This window comes from Rhamphochromis longiceps, linkage group LG23, assembly GCF_057381845.1.
Source record: "Rhamphochromis longiceps isolate RC_006_pf linkage group LG23, R_longiceps_female_GT1.1, whole genome shotgun sequence".
NCBI lineage: Eukaryota > Metazoa > Chordata > Actinopteri > Cichliformes > Cichlidae > Rhamphochromis > Rhamphochromis longiceps.
Genome location: NC_140578.1, coordinates 28,034,048 through 28,059,150, shown reverse-complemented (window position 1 = coordinate 28,059,150; position 25,103 = coordinate 28,034,048). Strand labels below are relative to the sequence as shown.

General features: G+C 40.9%; 1 protein-coding gene and 1 long non-coding RNA gene across 3 annotated transcripts; one reads left to right on the top strand and one right to left on the bottom strand.

The window, feature by feature from the left end:
- Positions 1–195: 195 nt before the first annotated feature.
- LOC146642111 (sodium/potassium-transporting ATPase subunit alpha-1) lies at positions 196–23,981 on the bottom strand. Its single transcript, XM_085399028.1, has 23 exons — positions 23,825–23,981; positions 23,411–23,521; positions 19,940–19,999; positions 18,648–18,749; positions 18,408–18,509; positions 18,205–18,318; positions 17,594–17,728; positions 16,803–16,920; positions 16,437–16,705; positions 16,036–16,344; positions 15,085–15,219; positions 14,218–14,410; positions 13,941–14,116; positions 13,719–13,855; positions 12,984–13,134; positions 12,730–12,898; positions 12,487–12,641; positions 12,261–12,384; positions 4,176–4,321; positions 3,952–4,082; positions 3,623–3,724; positions 2,467–2,558; positions 196–398 (listed from the first exon to the last, which is right to left on the bottom strand). The coding sequence occupies exons 1-23, from the start codon at positions 23,834–23,836 to the stop codon at positions 370–372; spliced, it is 3,072 nt and encodes a 1,023-aa protein (XP_085255154.1). The 5' UTR covers positions 23,837–23,981; the 3' UTR covers positions 196–369.
- LOC146642112 (uncharacterized) lies at positions 5,824–12,829 on the top strand. 2 transcript variants are annotated; one of them, XR_014909679.1, is made up of 3 exons: positions 5,824–6,477; positions 7,038–7,253; positions 12,695–12,829. It is a non-coding gene; the product is annotated as an uncharacterized LOC146642112 (long non-coding RNA). The 2 variants fall into 2 exon arrangements; XR_014909678.1 differs by lacking the exon at positions 12,695–12,829 and adding an exon at positions 12,460–12,615.
- Positions 23,982–25,103: the final 1,122 nt, after the last annotated feature.

Sequence of the window (25,103 nt, the reverse complement as noted above, 5' to 3'; positions counted from 1 at the left end):
TGCTTGTTCCCCATTAAGCTCTTCATATTCAATTCCTGCAGTGAAGACTGTTGAGGTGGATAATCCCACTGCACGGGTCATTGCGCCTGACTCACAGGTATGTATCTGCTGAACCTCGGAACATCCTGAATCAAGTTCCTGAAACATGGTTTCCAGTCCAAAGGCATCAGAGAGACAAGCAATCATGCAAGCAGCCTCAGTGAACAGTGGGAATGTTTTATTGGGAAAGAAACACACATCAATATAATCTTAATCTATCCATGCTTTGTGGTGTTATTAATGGGGGGGTCTAATAACTCAAACAAATATGTAACATGGCATTAAATAGTAATGAAGCACACGCTCCCTCCGTGTCTGTGTGGCGTTGGATCAGTAGTATGTTTCTTTCTCCACCCAACCTAGAAAGCAAAGGAGACACAATTAGGGAGGGGTTTTTTTTTTGTTTTTTTAATCTTTCTCACAGTTTAGGGCTCAAATTTGTCTCATTGTCTTTTACAGAGGAAAAAAAAGATGGAATACAACACGACAGCCACATCTAAAACGGCTTTGGCCTCAAACCTCGTGCTCAGAAAGATTTCACCCCTCATGCTGGCTGACAGTGATTCGAAGAAATAAGACTTGACTGGGCTTGGGCCGTGTGCGAGAGACTGCATGCTAAATTTAGGGGAAATGCGGCCATTAGGAGATGCACCCTGAAGGGACGGGAGAGGCTGTGTCATTTTTGTTTCATGGTTGCTTATGAGGTTACACCATCAGTGAGGCCATGAATAATCACCCTGGGATGAAATGACTAAAAGAATCACATAAAATGACCCTGTAGCTCAAAAGCTAGATGTTTGGGTTTTATATCATTAGCTGGACATAAAATCCAGTAAAAATGAATGGCGAGAGTGGTCCTAATACCAAAATTCCCCAATTTTGACACCAATTTGGTATTTGGTGTCAAACATAAGGCGCCAGGACTGCAAAAGACTCCAATCTGGCCCGCTGGACATCTTTGGACAATGTGAAGGAGGGCATAAATCTTGGATTTTTAACTGTATTTTCATAAATCTTTCAGTTTTACCTACTGATAAAGACCACCCCATGCATACTAATCATCCTACAGTGATATATTAAATAATAAAATCATGTCATAGATGACCATCTATTATAGAAATGCCTCTGTTTTGGTTATTATTTCACTTAATTTTCTTATATTATAGAAAAATATAGAGATGGATTAAACTTAAACTTACAACGACAGAAAGGGCCCAGTTAAGATCAAAGTGGGCTGTATGTGGCCCTCAATGTAAAATGAGCTTGACATCCCTGCTCTAAATGCTTGAATTATACCATTTAGCATGTTGGGTTTCACTTTTGGGAGAAACTGTGAGTTAAAAAATAGTTTTAAAAAAGTTAAAAAATTATCTAAGGGCAGTTCACTTTGGGCTATTTATGGAGTGGAAAAAGTATTTATTTGCTAGCACTTTCAAAAAAAAAAAGAAAGAAAAGGGGGCCAAAGTTGCTAGAAACCATGTCAGCTCAACTTGTGTTTTTTCCTGTCTGAATGTAACACATTATTCACCATGGGTGGGCAGTGGGATGTTCACTGATCTGTGCCGTGGGGCTCAGATGTAGCGCACACGCACTCTCACACAGCTGCTTCAGAGCCAGCCCTTCGTACAGGTTCTGTTCAGCTTTGTGGGTGGAATGATGCATTAACTACACCACGGTTGGGGGTTCAAATCCCACCGGGCTCTGCCATCTGCCTCAGCTCACTGGTCAGTGTAGGGACGCAGTTGTGGCAGCAATACTGGGCACGAGTATCCACGAAAAATAGACTCGCAAGAGGCACACGCCACTTTTGCTGAGCGCGCGTGTGCGCACACACACACACACACCTGTGTCTCATTTTCACACAGTACAGTGGGCACCTTCACAAAGCTGCGGCTGCCTTTGCTCTGTGATGTCAGCCTCAATGAATCAATGAGACTGACATCAGCCACTGGAGGGAGTTTGTTTGTTTTTGTGGGTTTTTTTAGAAGTTTCAACACCTTTTAAAGCCATCAATATTTCACTACTTTGCAGCCGTGTTTTCAATCCCGTGTGTTTGTCAAAAAATAGCTAAAAAGAAGGTCTCCCATTCAGATGGGTTTTTTTTTAATGCGGTTTAATTACGTTAAAGGGACACATTTTTCCTCTGCCTTCAGCGCTTTTCATGCATTGAGATTACTGCAATGTGTGGGGCGAACTTTTGAGAAAATCACCTCCCAAATATGCAAAAATATGATCCTCTTCTTTCCAAATGTGCAGAGAGCACATATTTTAAGCAACACAGCACATTTTTCTGCATCTGACTTCAAGTCAAGTAAAAAATCCCTCTGTGCCCCACTACATTCAGATTACAATACTGAGAATACAGGCAAAAATGTGTCCTAGGGGCCTCAGATAGTTATATATGTCAAGAGTTAGTGAAGCTCTTACCTCCTGGGTTGCGTCTGAGGATATATCTTCTGGCTTCATCATAAACAAAGATGAGGAGGGAGTAGGGGAAGGCACAGAACCACCACAATGGCCTAAAGGTAAGGATGGACAGACAGGTTGAATTATTAATGGGAATGTGACAAAAAACCCCAACACAAGCACACTCTTCTCTTTTGAACAGAAAAGCTTTTGGGGTGAGCATTAGGCTGTGGAGAACCGGCTATTAAATGAATTCAGAAGCCGTTGAAACAAAATGATGCAGAGAAATCTGACAGCTGGGTTGAGGACATATCCTGTTCATCTCTTTGATAGTGCTCTCTGGCAACGCTAACGAGGCTGCTAAAAGCCCACTAATGCAAAGCCCTGAAAACAAATCCACAAAACTTCTAGAGGGGGTTTGTGTGATTCTATAAGTGTCTTAGAACTAGAGCAGGGGCCTACACCCCTGTCTTTACCCAATAAAATACCCCAGAAGGGCATAGTGTCAGACACATATGCTCAGCACCTTTAATCTGCATAAGATATTTACAGAGGTAAAGAGAGAAATAACTTAGAAAGAACAAAACAGAAGCTAGAGTCTGGGACACAAAACAGGTGAATGAAGAAGGTGAGAAAGGAGAGAGATCCATGGGAAACCGATGAATAAAGGTGACAAAGGAAAGTAGCGTGTGAACTCTTGAGCTAATGAGCCTCAGTGCTTTCTATTTTTCTCTTTTGGGCAAAGAAACTCATTAGTATAGCATCTCTTGTGCTTCGCTCTGCCTCTGAAGTGGAAATTACCAGTGACACTAGATAATAGCCATCTTATTTTCAACGAGATGATAAAGCTAAAGCATCACCAAACTGAAAACATGAAGCTCTCAAAGGGCTGTCTGCACTGAGTGATGTACGAGAAACCTCCGGAAGGATCCAGCAACCAGGGATGTCTGCAAATTTGCCAAAAGAAGGCTTTTCACACTTTAACAAAAGTTGCCTTGTGCTCAGCGAGGTCCTCAAATAAACTGAACAGACACGCAAAGTGGGATATCAACAAAAGCCAACAGTGAAAAAGGAAAATGAAACGTTCTGCATGATTATTGGAGCCTACGAAATTATCTTGGAAGCTAATTTTAAAGTCATGAGTCACAGGATGGTTCTGTTTGTGTACTTGACTCACTTCATAGGGTACATTCTGAGGGCAACGTCCATGCCTGGGCAGTATGAAAGGAAGGCAGCCAGAGCCGTCTCCTCAAAGAGCCCAAAGATGAGGATGCGGTTCCTGTGGGGGTGAAAAAAAGGTATGGGTCAATACAACAAAAGCTCCTACTCTTAAAATTACCTGACATATTGATGTTCTTGTCATAGGAAAGCATGCAACACAGTACCAAACTGTCATTGTGGCTTGAAGCCATCTCATCAGTAATGTCTTTGATTTTATTTACAATTACTCAAATATAAAGACCCAGTTGTCATTTGAAGATCTCAAGCATCTCTATGTGTACATACGTCATTCCTTGCTGCACAATGGAGTTCCTCCTGGTCTTACAGATGATCAGATCGGCCCACTGCACGATCACAATACTGGCGAAGAAGGCTGTGTGGCAGCTGTACTCTACAATCTTTCTGCGCTCATATGTCTGGAACAGAATAAAATAAAAAGGAAAAGATTAGAATGTTTTCCTTTTCCTAGACTGAAACGCCAATTAAATTTAAGCATAAGTGTGACTGACCCACTGCTGCCCATAGCTGTCTTCCAGGTCATTTACATATTTATCATCCCACAGCACTCTGAGTCCTATCAGGTCCATGGGGAGGAAACCATTTTCAGCCAGGATGACAAAATATGTGAAGAAGCCAGCTGTGGCCTGCATCATACCTAACAGGAGAAAAACAACAGGAAACCTCAGGAAATGCAAATCAGAAGCAGAGTTACAGTTTCTCTAGCTTTCATTAACAACTTTCATACTTGTCTCTGGTAATCAAGATGGAGATAAGACAGCCAAATATAACATGTAAGTGGCATTCCCTGCAAAGCTAAGCCTCTGGAGAGACATAAAAGTAAGTAAATCAAGTAACATTTTATTTGTATAGCACCTTCCAAGATAAAAACACAAAGTGCTTCACAGAGAACTGAAAACATAGAAACAAAAATCAACCAAAAGCAAGTTTAAAAAGATGAGTTTTTAACAGTATAAAACTATATGTTTGAAATTGTGAAGATATCCTTTAATTTGATTTTCTTCTTTTTGAGGATTTTTAAAAACACGACTTTAAATGGATTTAGTCTCTAAAAATGTGCTGAATTAAAGCTGGAAGTCTGTGCTACAATCTCATCTTGATCAGTTGATTTAAAATCCAATGTGATTTTGGCGGCGCACAGAGACATTTCAAGCTTTAATAAGTGTAGTTAATTAATGGAAATATTGACTTTGTCACTGTAATAAGCATCATATAGATTGCTTCATAAGGTGAAAAAAGGAGAGATATGGGGGACAAAAAAAACTGACTTTGGAAACCCATTGTGTTGTATTTGATGCAGACTTTACCATGAAGTCAGGTATAAAAACATCAAAACCATCTGAAACAAAGCAATGATATTCACACCAGAAATGTATTGTAAAAGTAAAGATTTCCCCAGCAAAGCGCAACTCGCCAAAACAAGGCAGCCATTTTGGATATGGGATTCAAAGTACAGTATGCAGACTGTCCACCAGGGGGCAGTAGAGAGCATACACTTCAGTTTGTGTTTTGTTTTGTTTTGAGTTGGTAGGAGGAGCATGTGTCTGAGCGACACAAACTCCCTGAGCGGTCCTTTGGACCACTGTGAGCAACAGCAGACATGTCCACTGTGGTCACGCCAGCATCGAATCCATCCAAGTTACATGGTTTATTAAAATAATCAAATTATAGACAAGCATGGGGTAGTCACGCTTTCCCTTAGCTCCCGCAACTTTTAGTTATTTGAGCGAGCCCACCTAACTTATCTTTTGAGGCAAATATCTTGGTGATTTGGTGAAGCCGTTGGAACATTTGATGCCCTGTCATGTCGCCTAAACCTGCAAAGTCGAATGGTAAAACAACCGAATGCGTGGTTGCTAGCGTTCCTGCGAATGTTAGCAAAGCCGACATAACAGCACTGCTAGCGGAGCACCATTCAGCTTTACTGGCGAAACTAAAAGTCAGCTTTTGATGACTTGAGTAAAAAGCTGGATGGACTACAGAAGGCATCGGACAACCATGGTGAGTGCCTAGAATCTTTGGGGGAAAACGCTGAACCGCTCGACCAGCGCCTTGCTAAAGTGGAGGATACCTGTGAGACACTACGGGTCGCTAATGAAAAGCTGAAGGCTAAGCTATCGGACATTGAGTCGAGAAACAGACGCTGCAATGCCCGCCTTATCGGCCTGGAGGAAGGGATTGAGGGTCCACAACCCTCTAAGTTTTTCTCACAGTTGTTGCAAGACGTTTTTGGGAGAGACATTTTCCCCTCTCCCCCCGAACTGGATTGTGCACACCGTATTTCGGCCCCCAAACCGACCCCTGGAGGCAGACCGCGGCCCGTCATTGTCTGTTTTCACCGCTACCAAAACAAGGAGCTGCTAATACGACAGGCTAGGAGGAACGACCTGAAGTATATGGATAAACCATTCCGAGTCTATGAAGACTACAGCCCTGAGGTGGTGAGCCAGCGGAGAGAATACAGGTCAGTGATGTCAAGCTTGTACAAGATGGGCCTGAAACCATCACTGCTATACCCGGCACGACTACGCATTGTTAAAACAGATGGTGTACGCCTCACATTTGGCTCTGTGGCTGAGGCCGAAAGGTTTGTGCAAGACTCCATGGAAGACTGAACTGTTTTGAGGCGCGTGGAACACGGGACTACTTCGGACGACTGTTACGGCATTGTCATGCATCCTTTGTTGATTTTCAGACATTTGACTTCATTTCTTTTTCTTTATTATTTTTTGGCGTGACAGTGCAATTATTTTACACATACTTTGAATGGTGGACTTCACCGGTGTACACCTGGTGAGTCTTATTCCAACCTTTCCACTATGCGGGATTAAGGAGCTTTAGGTATGATAGTTATGGAAGTTTTTCAGTTAGATTGGATAGGTGTGCTGTTTGTTCTGACATCTAGCGTCACCTGGGGGTTCAGGGGGTTTCTGGGAGGGTTCCAAGTGTTTTATGTTTCTTGTCTGAGCAAGAATGAGCTAAAATTTTTGATATATTTTCAATGGTTACCCCTATTGACTTAGTGACCTGGAATGTTAAAGGCCTGAACCATCCTATTAAAAGAAAGAAGGTTCTCACTCACTTGAAAAATATGGGTACTGATATAGCCTTTATCCAAGAAACCCATCTTAAAACTCTATAGAATATTTATTGTTAAAGAACCGCAGTGATACCTATGAGCACGGAGATTAGGCGGGAGAGATTCTAGCAAGACAGTTGAAATGTGCAAGAGCCAGGCAAACTATTAATGGGGTCGCAACCCGAGATGGTGGAACTGTTACAGATCAACAGGATTATAAGTTGTATAGCTCCGATAATACCAATGATTCTAACCTTCTCTCTGACTTTTTTAGAGACCTAAAGATTCCAACATTGTCCCCAGACGAGGTTTCCACCCTAGATGCACCTCTGCAGCAGCAGGAGATCATAACGGCAATAAAATCATTACAGTTTTGCCGATCACCAGGCCCTGATGGTTTACCGAACGAATTTTATGCCGTCTTTGCTGGAAAACTAGCCCCTGTGTTAGCTACAGAGGTGGGACCAAGTCATTGTTTTGCAAGTCTCAAGTAAGTCTCAAGTCTTTATCCTCAAGTCTCAAGTCAAGTCTCAAGTAATGTCAGGCAAGTCAGAGTCGAGTCTCAAGTCACTGGTGTAAAAGTCCGAGTCAAGTCACAAGTCTGAAACTTTGAATTTCAAGTCCTTTCGAGTCTTTAAAAAAAAAAAAACGAAAAAATAATGTTGCAGTTATATGCTAAATGTAAATATTAGACCATGTAATTTTAAAATCTGTGTTTTTCTCAACACATGACAAAATAGTGAACTTAGAAAATATACACAAATTGTGAAATTGCACCTCTTTAAAATGCAGCTCAATTAAACCTAGCTCCAAGAATAATTTTCACCGACAGTTCTGAGATAAGCTGCATGTTATTCTTGGATGCGGTTGTAGGACCAGCTTTAAAATCGCATGACAAAAATATCATACACATTAAAAAAAACTGTATCACCAACGTAGCCTGAACAACATTTGCTAGTTAGATGAAGTCAGCTATCTCATTGTAGCATATTTATATGCATATTTATAATCATACGGTTCTTGGAGTGAGTGCATACACTCATGAAGTTTAGTAACTTCAGGTCACTGCAACAAGCCCAGGTACAGTTTACCGACGGATGGGTGCAGGACCTTGAAATGCACCGTGTAGAACGAAAGACCATCGTACGTATCATAAGTTTACCAGTCTCACAAATTGTCGTCATAAATACACATTCCTTAACCGTTTATTAATAGGACCTTTGAGCTCAAGGGTAATTAATTAGTAGTGGAAATAATTTCTGGTACCCATCACAGAAATGTAGCAGTGACAACAATATTGTATGCTGTAATCGTACTGGGCAATTAGTGATACAAAAACCCTGTTTTATCCTGTGAATAAAAGTATATGTTTTTGTCAATGTACCATAATAACAGAAGCGAAACGCAATATTCTGTCAGGACAATTCACTATTTATGCACAATAAATAAAGGAGCATAGCGCGACAATTTCTGTTCAGCGCCAGACTTGCTTGTAACCTATATCACTAATTATGTTATGAAAATGACGTATTAACTACTAAAAAACACTGACCTTCGTGTAAATGCTTGGAGCAGACTAACCTGTGAGCTGGAGGGTTCTGGGACGTTATATTTGATCTTTGAATGGCTGCAATCCAGGCCGTCTTTGTTACTTCGGAAACATGGCTAGAACAATTTCTCTTCAACGACGTAATCCGATAACAACCGATCTCTTTACCCGTCGGCTTCCCGTGGCTGTCATGCGACCGGCTATTGCAGTTAATAATACAACGGCTTCTTGACATTTTTGTGTTTCTTTTTATCGCTGTATAACTGATTTTAATTGAAAGCCTGCGTGCGCTAGTACCGCTTGCCACGAGTTCCCAGAATCCTTTGCGGTTCTACCCGTGAATGACGTCACATTTTCAATCTCTATATAATATGCATGTTAAATTTTATATTTGGGGTAAAATATCAAGTCTTTTCAAGTAAACCGGTTCAAGTCCAATTCAAGTCCCAAGTCATTGGTGTAAAAGTCCAAGTCAAGTCACAAGTCTTAGAACATTTTTTCAAGTCAAGTCTAAAGTCATAAAATTAATGACTCGAGTCTGACTCGAGTCCAAGTCATGTGACTCGAGTCCACACCTCTGGTTAGCTACATTATATACTGACTCTCTTGCCAAAGGTGTTTTGCCTGATAGCCTAAATCAAGCTTGTATAACATTACTTCCCAAAAAAGATAAAAACCCTTTGGAATGTGGATCCTACAGGCCGATTTCACTCCTGAATTCAGACTATAAAATACTAGCAAAGATTTTGGCCAACCGATTGGAAAAAGTTTTACCCAACATAATCTCTTCAGCTCAGACTGGTTTTATTAAAAACAGTCACTCCTTTTTTAGTATTCGTCGACTACTTAATATAATGTACACCCCCAGTCAAGCTGCTTCTAAATGCCTCCATGGATGCGGAGAAGGCTTTCGATAGAGTAGAATGGGAATATCTATTCGAGGCCTTGCAAAGATTTGGGTTTGGAAGTTCCTTTTTATCCTGGGTGAAATTACTCTATGCCTGTCCTTCAGCTATGGTACTCACTAATAACCGTTATTCTAAACCGTTCCGCTTACATCGTGGAACCTGTCAGGGCTGCCCCCTTAGCCCCCTCCTTTTCGTATTAGCTATTGAGCCATTGGCAATAGCTATAAGAAGTAATCATGCTATTCAAGGCATTTCGCGATACGGAACTGAGCTATCAGCACTACAGCACGATTGCAGCGGACCCGTATGGGTAGAAATGGAGAAGCTCTCTTCTGGTTCTTTTTTGCTATTGTCTATCGTAGGTGCATCTATCCCGTTACCCAAAAGCCTGACAATTGAGAATCCTGTAGTTAATAATACTATCCAAATTTGCTTTCAGTTTAGAAAACATTTTAATCCTCTGAAGATGTGCTTAGGCAGCCCAGTAGCTTCCAACTATGTTTTTTCCCCTTCAATGTCTGATGCCACATTTCAGGGCTGGCAGAGGTGAGGGCTGAGATCTTTAAAAGAACTATTAATTGACGGCACGTTTGCCTCATTTGAACAGCTGACTAATAAATACAACTTACCCCCTCTCATTTTTTTAGGTATCTACAAATACGACACTTTCTTTCAGGCTCTATCCCAGGGTTCCCAAATAAACACCCTAATGATGTAATGGATGACATTATGTGTTTCAACCCGGTTAAGAAAAAGGCCATATCATCAATACTTGTTCTGATTTTGCGCCTGGGTTCTTCCTCTATGTCTGCAATTAAGCGATCCTGGGAAGAGGATCTTAAAATCTGTGTTGCTGAAGCAGACTGGGGCAATGTTTTAAGTAATATTCACTCGTCCTCCATGTGTGCAAGACATTGCCTTCTGCAGTTTAAAATAGTGCATAGGGTACATCTCAGCAAATCAAAATTGGCAAAGATGTATCCTCAGATTGACCCAACGTGCGAAAGATGTAAATTGGCAGAGGCCACCTTGATCCATATGTTTTGGTCCTGTCCCAAAATACAAAAGTTCTGGACGGATGTCTGTGAGGCATATTTGGAATGAGAGTGTCACTCAATCCACTTTTATTTTTATTTGGGGTCAATTCCGATGGTCTGGCACTACCGGCAGGGGGTCAAAGACTTATTGCCTTCTCTACACTATTGGCAAGATGTCTAATACTTTTGAAGTGGAAGGACGCAGCCCTGCCCATGGTTTCGTATTGGGTTAAGGATGTATTATTTCATCTTAAATTAGAGAAAATTAGGTTCGTTTTGAGAGGATCAGTAAAGAAATTTAATAAAGTCTGGAAACCCTTTTTGATATTTTTTGACCAACCATCAACACAGGTTCAGGAGTGACCTTTATTTATTTATTTTTAATTATATTTGTTTGCTTATTTTTTCTTCCTTCTTATTCTGTATACCTTGGCTGGTGTTATTTCGCACTGATTGAAAGTTTTTCCTTTTAAACTTTTGATTACTTGAGGGGTGTTGTTTGTCAGGGTGGGTTTTTTATTTTAATTTTTCTCCCCTCTTTTACTTTTATTTGATGCTTTATGTTTTTGTATTTCATTGTGAAAAATAATAAATATATTAAACACCAAAATAATAAAATTACAGCATTTACATTTATGTTAGACTACTTTTAATTAACTGCTTTAGCCCACTTACAATGAAAATTAAAAAAAAAAACTTGTTCATGACCTGTGTAGTATGTTAACACTATTGGAAGTAAAAATAACTTGAACTCAAAGTTTGAAAACACAACTTTCTTTCTTTCTTTTCTTTTTTTTATTTTTTATAAAGCTCTGACTTGTATTATGAGTATGAGTCTGTGGTCTGGGAAATACAGTACTGTATATAATGACCAATGCTGGGCAATTAATTATGTAGTTACTTCTTCAAAAAAGTAACTGAGTTTTGCAAACGTTTTTTGCAGCTGTTTACCTAAAAATGCAGCCAAGGTGTTTTTTTAAAATAAACGTTTCAAACTATATACAGAACAATCAGGTGTTCTGCATCAAATTTGATGCCACACAAATTATTTGTGCCACTCCAAAAAAAAAATTTCTGTCCACTATGAGATAATGGAGAACAACAGCCTGATACCTGCAGGCCTGACAGCAGGAGATGTATCACTCCTGTAACACCTGTAACATTCAGATGCCTCATTGTTCTGACACACACAACAAAACTATTGAAAACTATCGCAAATCTCTCACATCTCAAAACACCACTGTCAGTCCTAAAACTTCCCCCTTCCTAAGCAACTAAATGCCATGTTGCCATATCATTTTTTGATTGGTCGACATGGTACTTTTTTCCACCAATAGGAAAAGGTGGGGTTTTTTTTGATTTTGTTTTTGCTCACAGGCGGAGAGTGCTTTCGAGCGTGTTCCGTATAAAACGCTGGTTTTACCGTTTCTTCCCGCAGTAAATATAAATAACAATGGTATTCAGGAAGGCAACCAAACATTGCATATATTTTTATCATAACTCTGGTTTTACGTGGCCCACAACAACACAATTTAAAAACTGGTATAAAGTCCACACTTTTTCCGTCAATTGCTCCGTCTGTCCTGCTCACATCTCCAATGGTCGTACACGTTGTGATTAACGTGGCTTCACTCCACATCAGCCACGCCGCTTTGCTAGCTAAAACACCGGTGTCGGCACATAAGGACGCTGTCATAGCCTGTCAGCGACGCTGATTAGCTGCGTATATACGAATGTGAATCGCATTATTGGCTGGACTATGGGATAAGGTGGCATCGTTCTAATCCCATACGGGAACAGCCAGTCACTTACTGACTAACACTGCAAAACAGAATTGTTAAAGTATTAATTTTAATTTCAATTCAGGTAGATTTTTTTTCTGTGCACAACGCAGATTTTCTGTGCACAGACCGTGCCAGCACGCGCGCAGCTTAGAGGGAACATTGGTCACAAGTCATGTATCGATTATAAAAACTGAGATTTATATATAAATAATGTCTTACCAATTTGTCCGTAGGCTATACTGATGAGCCTTTCATTCACTAGCTTGTCTGTTTTGGGGTTTCTGGGCTGTCTCTTCATGATGTCGCTCTCAGCTTTCTCATAAGCCAGGGAGATGGCAGGGACCTGCAAAACCACAAGTGAATAAATATACACATGAACTTTCCACCCAAATTTGAGTTCAGTTGAATCTCTCTATAGAACAGGATGAAGAGCCAAACAGCTCACCATGTCAGTTCCCAGATCAATACAGAGGATGGTGACGGTTCCCAGGGGCAGAGGGATGTTGGCGATGATGAAGAGGAGGAAGGGTGAGATCTCGGGGATGTTACTGGTCAGAGTGTAGGCGATGGACTTCTTCAAGTTGTCAAAGATCAGACGGCCTGAACAAAGTAATTTAGTAGATTCAGTGATGTTTCGTATTTTGTATTTCCAGATTTCTGCAGGTGTAGGTCTTGATATAGATCTTACCTTCTTCCACTCCAGTGACAATGGAGGCAAAGTTATCATCCAGCAGGATCATGTCAGCAGCCTGCTTGGAGACATCAGATCCAGCAATGCCCATGGCAACACCGATGTCAGCTTTCTTCAGAGCTGGAGAGTCGTTCACACCATCACCTGTCACGGCCACAATGGCTCCCTGGACAAGGAAGAACATGTTTTTACAAGTTCCAAACAAAACATTTGTCAAACTGTATCTGTGAGAATCCCCCCCCGATGCTCACCTGTCTCTGGCATCCTTCCACAATGATCAGTTTCTGTTGAGGGGAGGTCCTGGCAAATACAATTTCAGTGTGGTGCTTCAGCAAATCATCAAGCTCCTCTGAGGTCATGTCTTTAAGCTCACCACCATGGACAACACAGGCCTTAGCATCCCTGAAGAAATTACAACAACATTAGTACAACAGTAGGGTATCATCAGGAGATTAGAAAGAAAAAAAAACAAAAAAATAAAGTCAATTTGACCAAAACAAAGACAGCATCACCCTTAGGAAGAACTAGGACTCCCAATTATAGACAATGAGTTCTAGCTCCTCAGCCACACCTACCCTACAGCAACTGCTTTGTTCTAAGGGGGTTGTGGCTGAGGAGGTAGAGCACGTTGTCTACTAATTGGGAGTCCTCCATTTGCATCCAAGTATCTTTGGGCCAGTTACTGAACCCCGAGTTGCCATAAATCCAGAGTAAATGTAAGGTTAAAAGTTAAAATGGAAAGGTTAAAATGGAGTAGAGGTAATGTTAAAAAAAACTTTTGGCATAGAAAAGGGTGCTTGTGTGACTGTGTGTTGAAGAGGTAATGAAGCTTGTAGTAAGAAAGTGCTTTAAGTGCTAAGGTAGAGTACAAAAGCACTATTTAAGAACCAGCCCATTCACCAGCTAATGGCCACAGAACGATTTTTACCAGCTGCTCCTTACGCTTGAGAAATACTAGCACAGTGAATCTTTGAAAGAGAACTAACCTAGGGTTGACCTCTGAAACTGGAACATTCAGGCGGGCAGCAATGTCTTCAACAGTCTCATTGCCTTCGGAGATGATACCCACACCTTTAGCAATAGCCTTGGCTGTAATTGGATGGTCACCTGTGACCATGATGACCTGAGAGAGAAGAGATGAGAAAAAATTGGAGTACTTTGTACAAACAAAAAAAACAAATATCTGGTCATCCAAAAAGTTATCATACCTTGATTCCAGCACTCCTGCATTTACCAACAGCATCAGGCACAGCAGCACGAGGAGGGTCAATCATGGCCATGAGTCCGACGAAGCACAGGTTCTCAGTGGGGAAGTTCACTTCATCAGTATCAAAAGCAAATCCCTCTGGGAACTGGTCATCAGGCAGGTGACAGTGGCAGAAACCTGAATAAGACACAAAGAAAATGCTAGTCAGGACTTTGCAGAACTTTGCCTTGTTTCCACTACCTAATAAAGGATGTAGCTATAGAAGGAATGCTCTGTACCCAAAACTCTCTCTCCAAGACCTCCCAACTCAACATAGGCATTCTGGAAAGCATCTTTCATCTCATCATCCAGAGCCTGCTCTTTGCCCTGAAGCACAATGGAGGAACAGCGGTCCAAAATCCTCTCTGGAGCTCCTTTCATCACCAACAGATGCTTGGTTTCCCCAGGAGTGGTGTTTTTATGGATGGAGAGCTTTGGGACAACAGAAAGGCTGGATTTAAATTCAGGTTTTATCTATACTATCAGTGGTTTATGTAATGAAAAAAAAACTGGTTTACTCTAGACAGCTTTGATAAGAACTTTAGCCAAAAACAGCTTATGATTAATCCAACCACTAGGGGGCACAAATCAGCATTTACTACTAAATATGTTGTACACCGAGACTATACATAACAGACCAAGATAATCAAAGATTTAATTAAAAAGGGCATTCCAGAATGGCCTAAAACCTGCATGCCTTCTAATGTCCAGAAGGTCTGTTTGGATAAAGCAGTTTGTATTGATGACTGTATGATATTAAACCTGAGTAAATACTTTACTGATTAGTTTATTGTCTAACTCTTTTAAATTTGCAGATGCTCAACTGGCAAACCACAGCGTAATTTAAACTAAAATATATGATAAAGCAGGGTAGGGTTTAGGGGATTGCCAGGCTGTGATTGTCAAGTTGCCTTTGTATTTGGTTGTTGTGCTGTTTGTTTCACAGTCAGAGCCACAAGCCTTCTTGTTCAGGTTAAAAAAGAAATAAGATGGAAACAGCCTAATGCTCAAATCAATGCTTTAAAACAACACTTGAGTGGCTAAACAATCTGTGGATCAGTTTTCTTTTATTTTTGAGCTTTTATCACACTATCTGAATGGTTTACCTGGTATTTGTTTGTGGAATTGAAAGGGATCTCAGCAATTTTGGGGTATTTTTCTCTCATTTCACTGACAGATCCACAGCACAACTCAATACACTTCAGCAAGGCAGCTTCTGAGGCATCACCAGCGACATCTCTCTGTGGATTTTAGAAAAAAACTGTCATTAAAATTGGATCAACAATCACATCCCATGCCTTCTCTATTACAATATGTTGCAAATGTAGACTGATAAATACAGAACTATATATATAGATAATTTGTTGTTGAATTACATAAAATATACAGCACCTGGGTCTTAATGAATACCACTCCCTAAACTGGGTAGATGATTTTGAGGACTAGGATTCAGTTTTAATTTAATTCCACAGTACAATATCACTTGTATCAAATGTTGATTTACTCTTACACTCTTATATAAGCTTATATAAACTCTAATATAATTCGCCGACTATGCATTGCCTACATTTGATTCCGTCCATAATGAGCATTAGTAGCACACTTGCCAGGATTCATTACATATATTAACTTATGGTTTTTTTCTGGCCAGCCATCGCTAAAGAACCAGCTGTATATTTAAAACAGCCTTTAATTATCTTGAGTGCTTTTCTAAAGACTTCTAGTGCTGATTGGCTGCATTTGTATTTGCTTGTATCCCAAAAGTTCCAAGCCAAGTCATAACACTGCAGCACTTCACACATAGCCACTGCATCCCATGTTCACTGGGTATACTATCAAATTCCTTAAAATATTTAAAGGAATTAGGTCAATACACCACGAGGTAATAAGCTCTGTGCTTGTTTACAACCAGAGCTGTGAGGATTTGCTCCACTGAAACAAAGGTTCTTACAGTGGGGAATTATTTGGAGTCTTTCGTGATGGTCACGATGGATGAACTAGAGTACAACAGGTAGTGCTTAGGAAGCTGAGTAGTTTTACAGATGAAGATTTCTCACCTTCAGAATGGGAACGTTGCTCTGGTCAGCCAGGAAAACGGCACGGTTGCAGAGTCCAGCGATTCTGGACAGATTAGCCCAGGTGGCAGAGCTCCTGTCAAAAGAGGTACCACTCTGGTTCTCAGTGGTGTCAGCCTCATGGATCTGGTTGTCAAACCACATGTGGGCCACAGTCATTCTGTTCTGGGTCAGGGTGCCGGTCTTGTCAGAACAGATGGTGGAGGTGGACCCCAGAGTCTCGACAGCTTCCAAGTTCTTCACCAGGCAGTTCTTCTTGGCCATACGCTTAGCAGTCAGAGTCAGACACACCTACAGACAATTTAGGTTTTAAGAACCACAGTCTTTTTGTATCAATAAATATAAGGTATTTAAAAGGAATGCCATTAGACACCAAAACTCACAGTGACAGTAGCCAAAAGACCTTCTGGCACGTTGGCGACAATGATACCAATAAGGAAGATGACAGCCTCCAGCCAGTTATATCCAAGGATGAGAGAGAGGATGAAGAAAGAAACACCCAAGAACACGGCCACTCCAGTGATGATGTGGATAAAATGCTCGATCTCAATGGCAATGGGAGTTTTTCCGCCCTCTAGACTGGAAGCCAGGGTGGCGATGCGGCCCATGACGGTATTATCACCAGTGTTGATGACGATTCCTCTGGCTGTGCCTGAAAAGAGAAGACAGACTGAGTCCATGGAAGCTTGGTGATGATTCATGATCTCTATATACATTTCTATGTCAACCACTAATTCTCCATGCTGTACCTTCAATACAGTTGGTGGAGAAGAAAGAAATATTCCTGGTTTCCAGTGGGTTTTCATTGGAGAAGTCTGGAGAACGAGTCTGGGGCTCTGATTCACCAGTCAGGGAGGAGTTGTCCACCTGAGGAATGAAAGCACAGAAGCAGGAATCAGTGACAAAAGACATCACGCTGATCAAGCCAGAAAAAGGATATATTGAGAAGCTGAGATGGAGGTGGGTTGCCAAACAGCTTGCAGGTGAGCAACAAATGTATGTTGGGTAAAGAAACTCAAACACAGTCTAGATAAGATTCCTCGTTAGGAAACATAGAAAGGTTTCTGATAAGCAATCATCTGATGCTGAGATCATGATGTGAGCTTGCCTTTAATGCTTTCGTGGACTAACATTCCGCCCAGTTACTCAAAAACCATAACACATGAATCAGAAACATTATCACAGGGCAGCTTGAGTGTAAAGAAGTAAATTGAACAGTCTAAAAATATATATTAGCTATCAAACCCACGCTCTACAAAAGTATTTGTTGGGATTAACACAAGTAGTTGATACAGGGGCAGGGATAGCTCAGTAGGTAAAGTGGTCGCCCCATGATCGGAAGGTCGGCGGTTCGAATCCACTTAACGGCTACCCTGAGGTACCCCTGAGCAAGGTACCGTCCCTACACACTGCTCCCCGGGCGCCTGCTTAGTGGGCTGCCCACTGCTTCACAGAGTGAATGGGTCAAATGCAGAGAAAAACAAGTAATTTCCCCATGGGGATCAATAAAGTATCCATTATTATTATTATTATTACAGACCTTGCAGCCATGAGCAGAGATAATTCTCAGATCAGCAGGGATCCTGTCTCCTCCTTTCACCTCCACTAAATCTCCAAGCACCACCTCCTCAGCATTGATGTTCTTCTTCTCTCCATCACGGATAACCAGGGCTTGCTATAAAACCAAAGACTTAAGTTAAACATTATAAAACAATAACTACATTATAAAACATGTCAAAAAGACATGATGAATATTTCTTGTTTTTAATTCCCAGATGATTCAGATGAATGATGGTAAAATGTATCATCATTGTTGTAATACCGATGACGAAACACTACTCCTTAGAGTTGTGCAACTAGTACTGTTGCTTGTTGCCAAAGACTTTAGTTAAACATTATAAAACAATAACTACATTATAAAACATGTCAAAAAGACATGATGAATATTTCTTGTTTTTAATTCCCAGATGATTCAGATGAGTGATGGTAAAATGTATCATCATTGTTGTAATACCGATGACGAAACACTACTCCTTAGAGTTGTGCAACTAGTACTGTTGGGTGTTACCACTGGGAGGCTACAAAGCAATTTAAGACAAAAACAGTGTGTATAAATGGGCTGTTACATTAGCTTTTCTTTTTGTGTCTCACCTGTGGGACCAAGTTCTTGAAGGACTCCATGATCTTGGAGCTCTTGGCCTCTTGGTAGTAGGAGAAGCAACCGGTGATGATGACGACAGCAGAAAGCACAATACCTAGGTACAACTACATGAAGAGAGAAGAGAGACATAACCTTTGTAACTATTAATTCTTTAATTAATATGTCACAATCTATATAAAGAAACTATCATTACGTTATCATTTGTAGGTTCATCTTCTGAGGCAGCCTGGATACCATAAGCCAAGAAGCAGAGGATGGCACCAATCCACAGCAGCATGGAGAAACCACCAAACAGCTGGAAACAAGAGGAAATAACAATCAGGCTTTGCTGGTTGTACTGGTTTACAGTGACACAGACTTAATTTGCATTTCTACTATTTGAATATTCAAAAACAGGTTTATGGTTTGCAAGGGGAGGATGTTTGACTCTTACCTGTTTGCAGAACTTGACCCATTCAGGTGTCGTGGGGGGAGGTGTGAGGGCGTTGGGGCCATCTCGGGCCAGGATCTCTTTTGCTCTGGAGGAGGAAAGACCCTAAAAAGAAAAACAAAGATAAGAAGAAGCTGTGCAAACTATAATATAAAAAAATATTCATCTGTTCTCTAAATCTGTCTAAATCTTCATTTACTGGGTGAGAACCATAATAAAGGACAAGAACAAGAACGGTTTTATTTGGTAAACAGGTTCACTCTATTCCACAAAGACATGGTGGATTAAGGTCTGGTTGACGCAAAACAAAAGAAAACCCGAACGCGTGAAGAAAATTATCTCCCTAATCTTAAAATGAGAGCTTCCTCTGTTTTATGTGTGACTTGCAGTAAATGAAAACTCAACATACCAGTAGTAATAAAACCAAGACAGAGAAATATACCAGATGATCAAGTTGTATTTCTATTACTTCATGTGTGACTGAAAGTCTCTTTAAACAAATACCAAGATTAACAAGGAGCTTTTTTTCTCTCCTTGTTGGCAGGATCAATAAGTCTGGTGTTCTGGTGTGAATGAAGCCTTTGTTTTAGGGCAAACTCAGACAGATCAGATTTCAGGAGATAACCAGCGTCACTCAGGCATTTGGCCGTGGTGGAATTGTATTGGCTAGTGCAATTGGATTCTGTGTGTATGTAACCTTAGCTTGATGAGGAAAACATGAAGAACAACTATTGTGTAGGAGCTAGCTTTGCTTTCTTTGTACAGTGTGGCGTGCACTGATACCTTAAAGGGCTACTCTCTTTCCTCTTCCTAGAAATTTCTCGTGTCTTCTCTTGTTTGTGGGAACATGTAGCATCATTGTAACAATGCAACAGCATGACTACTTTCTAACAAAGTAGTCTTTGACCTGCTTGCAAATCATACTTATAGCCAAGACCATTACAGTACTTTTAAATAACAGGGACACTTTTTATTTCTATCCAGTGTTTTGAAAAGTCCCTTTTCACCTGCTTTTCATTGGGAGGAAGGAAGGAATGAGGCCAACACCTGTAAAACTAGGCTAAAAACCAAGAAATGAATTTCTTTGCTGCATGACTATCTGTGCCTCCACTTCTTTGCTCTTGGATAAACACTACACTGCTGGATAAGTACAAGAAAAAAGTGAAACTTTGTCCACGTCTTTAGTCCGCTGTTTGACCTCAGCTTGGATTGTGAAATCTTCCCTTACCTCTGTCTTTATCAGCTGAAAGACTCACAAAAACAAAGACACACATACACACATCTGGAATGCTCACCCTGGTTAGGTCAGTTCCATATTTTCTGTGAAGTTCATCCAAGGTTAACTTGTGATCATCCTATGGAGAGAGAAGGAAAGAGACTGAGAGACATTGCATAAGTGAGACATGAAGGCTGCCGTGAGCTCAGTGACGTTCGGATTGGCTCAAGCAATCAGTTTGCTGCGAGCAAACACTCCGTAAATCGATGTCACCCAACTGATAGACTGATGTTTGCTCTCAAAAGTTTGTGCTCATTTGTTTGACATTTCAGCAAAGCTCCCCAAGAACTCTATCTGACTCAGAGGCTAACTCACGTCATTATCAGTGACATCAAAGTGAATTTGGTGCAAGATTTTCATAATGATTTCTTGTAGTGTTTAACCATGAGTGTTTGTAAGCCACCAAACGTTTTAATCAAGCAATAATTCAGTTAATTCCAAATGCGATAGTGGCAGAAACTAAAGTAGCTCTGCAAATGAACCACCAGAGACGCATGTGTTCATCGATGCCTACGTTGAGATTATCTCATGTCATTCGGTTGAGCTGCAGTGATATCTAACTCCCACCTTTCATTGATTGGAAACTGAGAGACAACACAGTCATGCGATCAAGAGTGCACTAAAGCAATTTCCATTTCCAGACAAAAACGAACAAAAACAAAAATTATTATTTACATAAATAAAGCAAGGATGTTGTTTTATAGCCACAAATTTATATGTTAATGGTTTTAAAGATAGCGGCAGATAATCTTCTGGGACTGCTGTGTCACATATCATGAGGTGACGTTGCCTAGCAACCACCTATCAATGGGCTAAGATGACCCATTTCTTTTTTTTCTTTTTTTTGGCGTTTATGCACCTACAGCAAACCAGCTCCAGCATCGCTATCACTTTAATTTTAAAACAATGCCATCTGATTTGTATCCACAAAATCTGGATGGTGTATTACGTGGGTTGTGACGTCATCACGTTGCCTAGCAACCGCCTACCAACAGACTAAAAATCATAGCACGTGTACTGTGGCATGGGCATGTGCTGGTGATACGAAAGTACAGGATCACTTTGATTGTTTAAAGTGTAAAAGCTCCAGTCGTTTACTGCCTGCACTGTGAAAAGCGTGTCAGAGTTGTAGTTGCAGGTAAATGATTGTCACTCAGCTTTCTGCTTTAATAGATTGCAGTTTCTTTTTTGGTTAACCTTTATTTAACAGAAGGAGTGCACATCAAGTTTCACTTACTGTGTGCTGGGTTGATCTGACTAGTTAAGTTTTTAATTAAAAAAGTTAATTAAACCACTTCTCTTTCTTCACTGTGCTTGATGACATTTCTCTGCACGCTTTCCTGTCACATGGGGAAAAAAATGGGGGTAACCGCATGGTTCAATCAGCATGGCCACTTTTTTGCATTACAATAAGCATGCAAAATGTTCCATACCAAATGTGCCACAGATACTGTGCTTATATTACATGCTACAGGCTAGCTTTCATATTCTGGCTTATAAAGACCTACACCTTGGCCATCCACAAACTGCTGAAGAAACAAACTCTATAACTCAGTAAGATCTATATTTAGGACTTTCTGTTAGACTTTGTCACAATTTATCAAATCACTAGCTGCGTTGTGTTATTGTGGGCCTGTTCCCTTTGTCTTTAGCTGGACTTTGATGCCTCGGTTAATTGTATGATGATGCAATAATCATTAACAGATTGCCAAATCCATGGGTTTCATAGAGAGTCACCTACAGTTTTACTACTGAGCTGATACATTAATCCAATACGTTATTAATATTTAACTAAAGTTCAAATCTGGGGATTATCAATCCAAGCTGCCCTTTGACAGTAAATCTTATTTTGAAATGCACATTCAATGGTGGCCTGACACATGAAAGACAATGCCTGCTTTTAATTGCAGGCCATGGGAGGTCATGGCACTTTGGTGATAGGGTTGCCATGGCATTGAGATGTCCTTCAGTGACAGCAGGACTTTGAGATGTAGTTAAGATGTACACGGGACAGTAATCATTCATGTGTGTGGAAGATGGGGCTTTTATTACCTAATAACCCTCAGTATTCTGTGACCTGCAGGATGACATTGGGAAGAAGGGACTGTCGCTTGTGTCAAGACAAAATCACTGTAGAAGTGCCAAAGACCGCTAATAGCATGTTCTGTCAAAAATGTTGTTTTTAACAAGTTACTTTGGAGCCATGTTGGATATCTGATATTACCTAACAATATCTATCTACATGTTTTCTTTGTGACTTTGTGAAAGTCATTGACCAGCAACATTTAAAAAACACCATTCTGCCAAATAATTGATGGTTCCTCATGACAGAAGTGACATTTCAACACAGATCGCTCGCTAATACTTGACTGGTGTTTGGAGATGTTGGTAAACTTGCCTATGTGTCAACTGACCTTGTCAAGGACAAGGACAAGGCTAAAATATTTTCTAGAGTATACATCTTAAATATACGTGAATATGTACATATATAGAAATAAACGAGTAACCAGTGACTTTACGTGTTAGTTTTAAAAACGCACTAGTTTTACCTGCTTCTTCTGTTTTTGACTGATAACCAACAAATCTATGTTAATCCGAATGGAAGGAAAATTTGCCTGGAATTGAAATGCATAATATTAAGAGTCTGAGATAAATGTCGCGCTGAGTTGTCTCCAGTGGAGACGTGAGAAGAGAGGTGAATGCCTCCATGTGTCGGATAAAAACCTAAACACTTGAAACTTTTAATAAAAGCATCCCTGGCTTCTAAAATACCAAAACGACCGTTTTAACTGGTCATCGGTGCTCTGCAGTTGACTTTGTCGTGAACTCACACCAAGTTCCTTGCTGACCTTGGGAAATGACCTAAGCAAGCTGCAGACTGGGACTGAGAAAAAGCTGACACCAGTGGAAAACATCTCAGTGTTCTGCTTTTTTTCCCCCTCCCTCTCTCTCATCTGTCTACGCCAGGATGTTTAAAAACCTGTCTAAACTTTTAAGTGTGAAACTTCACAACTCCACCAGTCTCTACGTCATCAGAGTCCAGTGGGAAGAGTTGAAATTTTGAAGCCTAACAATAAAATAAATGCTGAGTGTTTGTGGAAGTTTATGCATTTGAAACATCCTGGCACTCCCACCCAGCACTGACGTGTTTGGTTGAGATCAGTCTTTATAGACATGGCTTGCAATTTAATTATAGCTGTGAGCTACACTATGCAAGCAGTCCCAATAATGTGTGACTGTACATGCAGCAGTGTAAGCACAGAGCTACGTCTCATGTGACCAGCCATGAGGCCAAAGCAGAGGTTTGTATCGCTGGCAGTGACTGAGTGTTAACATGAACTGAGTGAATTTTATAAAATGACTTGACTTTAACTAGTTTAGATGTCATTTGTAGGCTTTAGTGTCACCATTTTATGCTTAAATCACATCAATCGAGGCCTCAAGTGGCAACTAATTACAGACTGGCTTTGCTCAAGCACTCTGTACTCACAAGGTCGACTTCTTTTTTCAGATCGTCCATATCCTTCTTGGCCTTGGCCTTCTTGTCTTTCTTGCCCCCATCTTCTGAGGTTGCCGCCAGTTTGTATTCATCTTTCCCTCTCTGCAGTGAAGGAAAGGGAAACAAAGTTAGCCTCTGACAAAAAAACAGAAAAAGCCTGAGGGAAGAAAGCCCTGGAGCTTCCGATTTTAAGAAGCGGGAAGCTATGTCAACTGTCCTGTTCAAACATATTGTGAAACTCCTGTAAATTATTATTAACACAAGTGAGATCTTTGAGTTCTGGAGTTCATAAACTTCCTAAAGCTGTAAAGAAAGACGTAGTCTAAGTCAATGCAGGAGAATCTGGCACTCACATGCAAAGTTAAGCAACCTTAAGCAAACTTGTGACAGAGTTCCAACACTTACCCCAAGCCCCATGACTGCAGCACGAGTCAGAGAGTGGTCAGTCCAATTGCTTTTTAAAACTGAAACTTCCCACTCCGCCTCTGCCTCTCTCTCTCACGCTCACTCTCTTCCTCTTTTCAGTCGTCTTCCACTCTCCCCAGAGCAGAGAAGGTAGAGGCGGTTGCAGAAATACACCTTTATACCTGGAGGAATAAGAGGAGGGGCTTGCTGGGTGGGGGAAGGGAGCTAAAACTGGACAGGTAGCTTAGTTGGGGGAAGTTTACTTGCATTGGGAGGAGGCGTGCCTGAGAAAGGGTGGGCTAAATCTTACTCAACTTCTCATTTTTGTTCCCACTGTAGCCGGTCTTCTCCTTCCCTCTCCCTTCCAACTGTCCTAAAACCGTTTTTTGGCTTCTGTTTTTGATTAATTTCATCTGCAGTGTTATTCGTGCGAGGGCATTGTCTCAGGTTGTGTGTGCTTACCTCACACAGTGAAAGGCAAGATAGTGAGAGACACAGAGATAAAGCAACAGCTCCAAAGGTCAAAGTACAGCTTTGAAGGTGACTGATTGCCCAAAGCGTGAATAACAAAGACTGAAAGTAAAGTACCAAAAAAAGAAAAAAAAGTGAGAAGCTGACTAAAACTGACTGACTTCTATCTTGCGAGGGCGCGGGAGATAGAGGGAGAACAAAACTGCTACTCAAAACTACGATAGCATGTGGAATGCATAAGGAGTAAACCACTGAGCCTGAAGCTCAAAACAACGCCCCCCCTCCCCCTCTGAAAAAGAATCTAATTTGAAAGTGTTTTGAGATTAAAATTTTTAGCTATCTCTTGCAAACTTGGCCAAAGTTGAATGGAAAAGTGTATTTTAATTGGTGCGGTCGATACACTTAACAGGATCCAAAAGGTTTGCAGCTGCCACTGGAATCCCCACCTCAGCATTCCTGAGGTTAGCAAAGTCTAAAGTAAAGCCATAAAGTTTTAACTGACAAGGTTTCAATGAATGATTAAGCAACATAATGTGCCTGCAATACTCCGTGCCCTTGAACAGAGCGACCACTGACTGCTGACTTCTTAACTGAATGACAGTCCCTGTGAAGCAAATGGACTGCCCAAAAGTTTTCAGCACTAGCGCTCAAAGAGCCACAGTGGAACTGAAGGACACCCGTGACCCCCAATGTCCCTTATGGAACCGACACGTGCCGTTAACGCAACTGAAACTTTAGCTGTGAGGATTAAGGGCTGTCCTTGATGGCTGACTGGTGGGGGTTGTTGGATGTGTTTGTAGTAAACTTA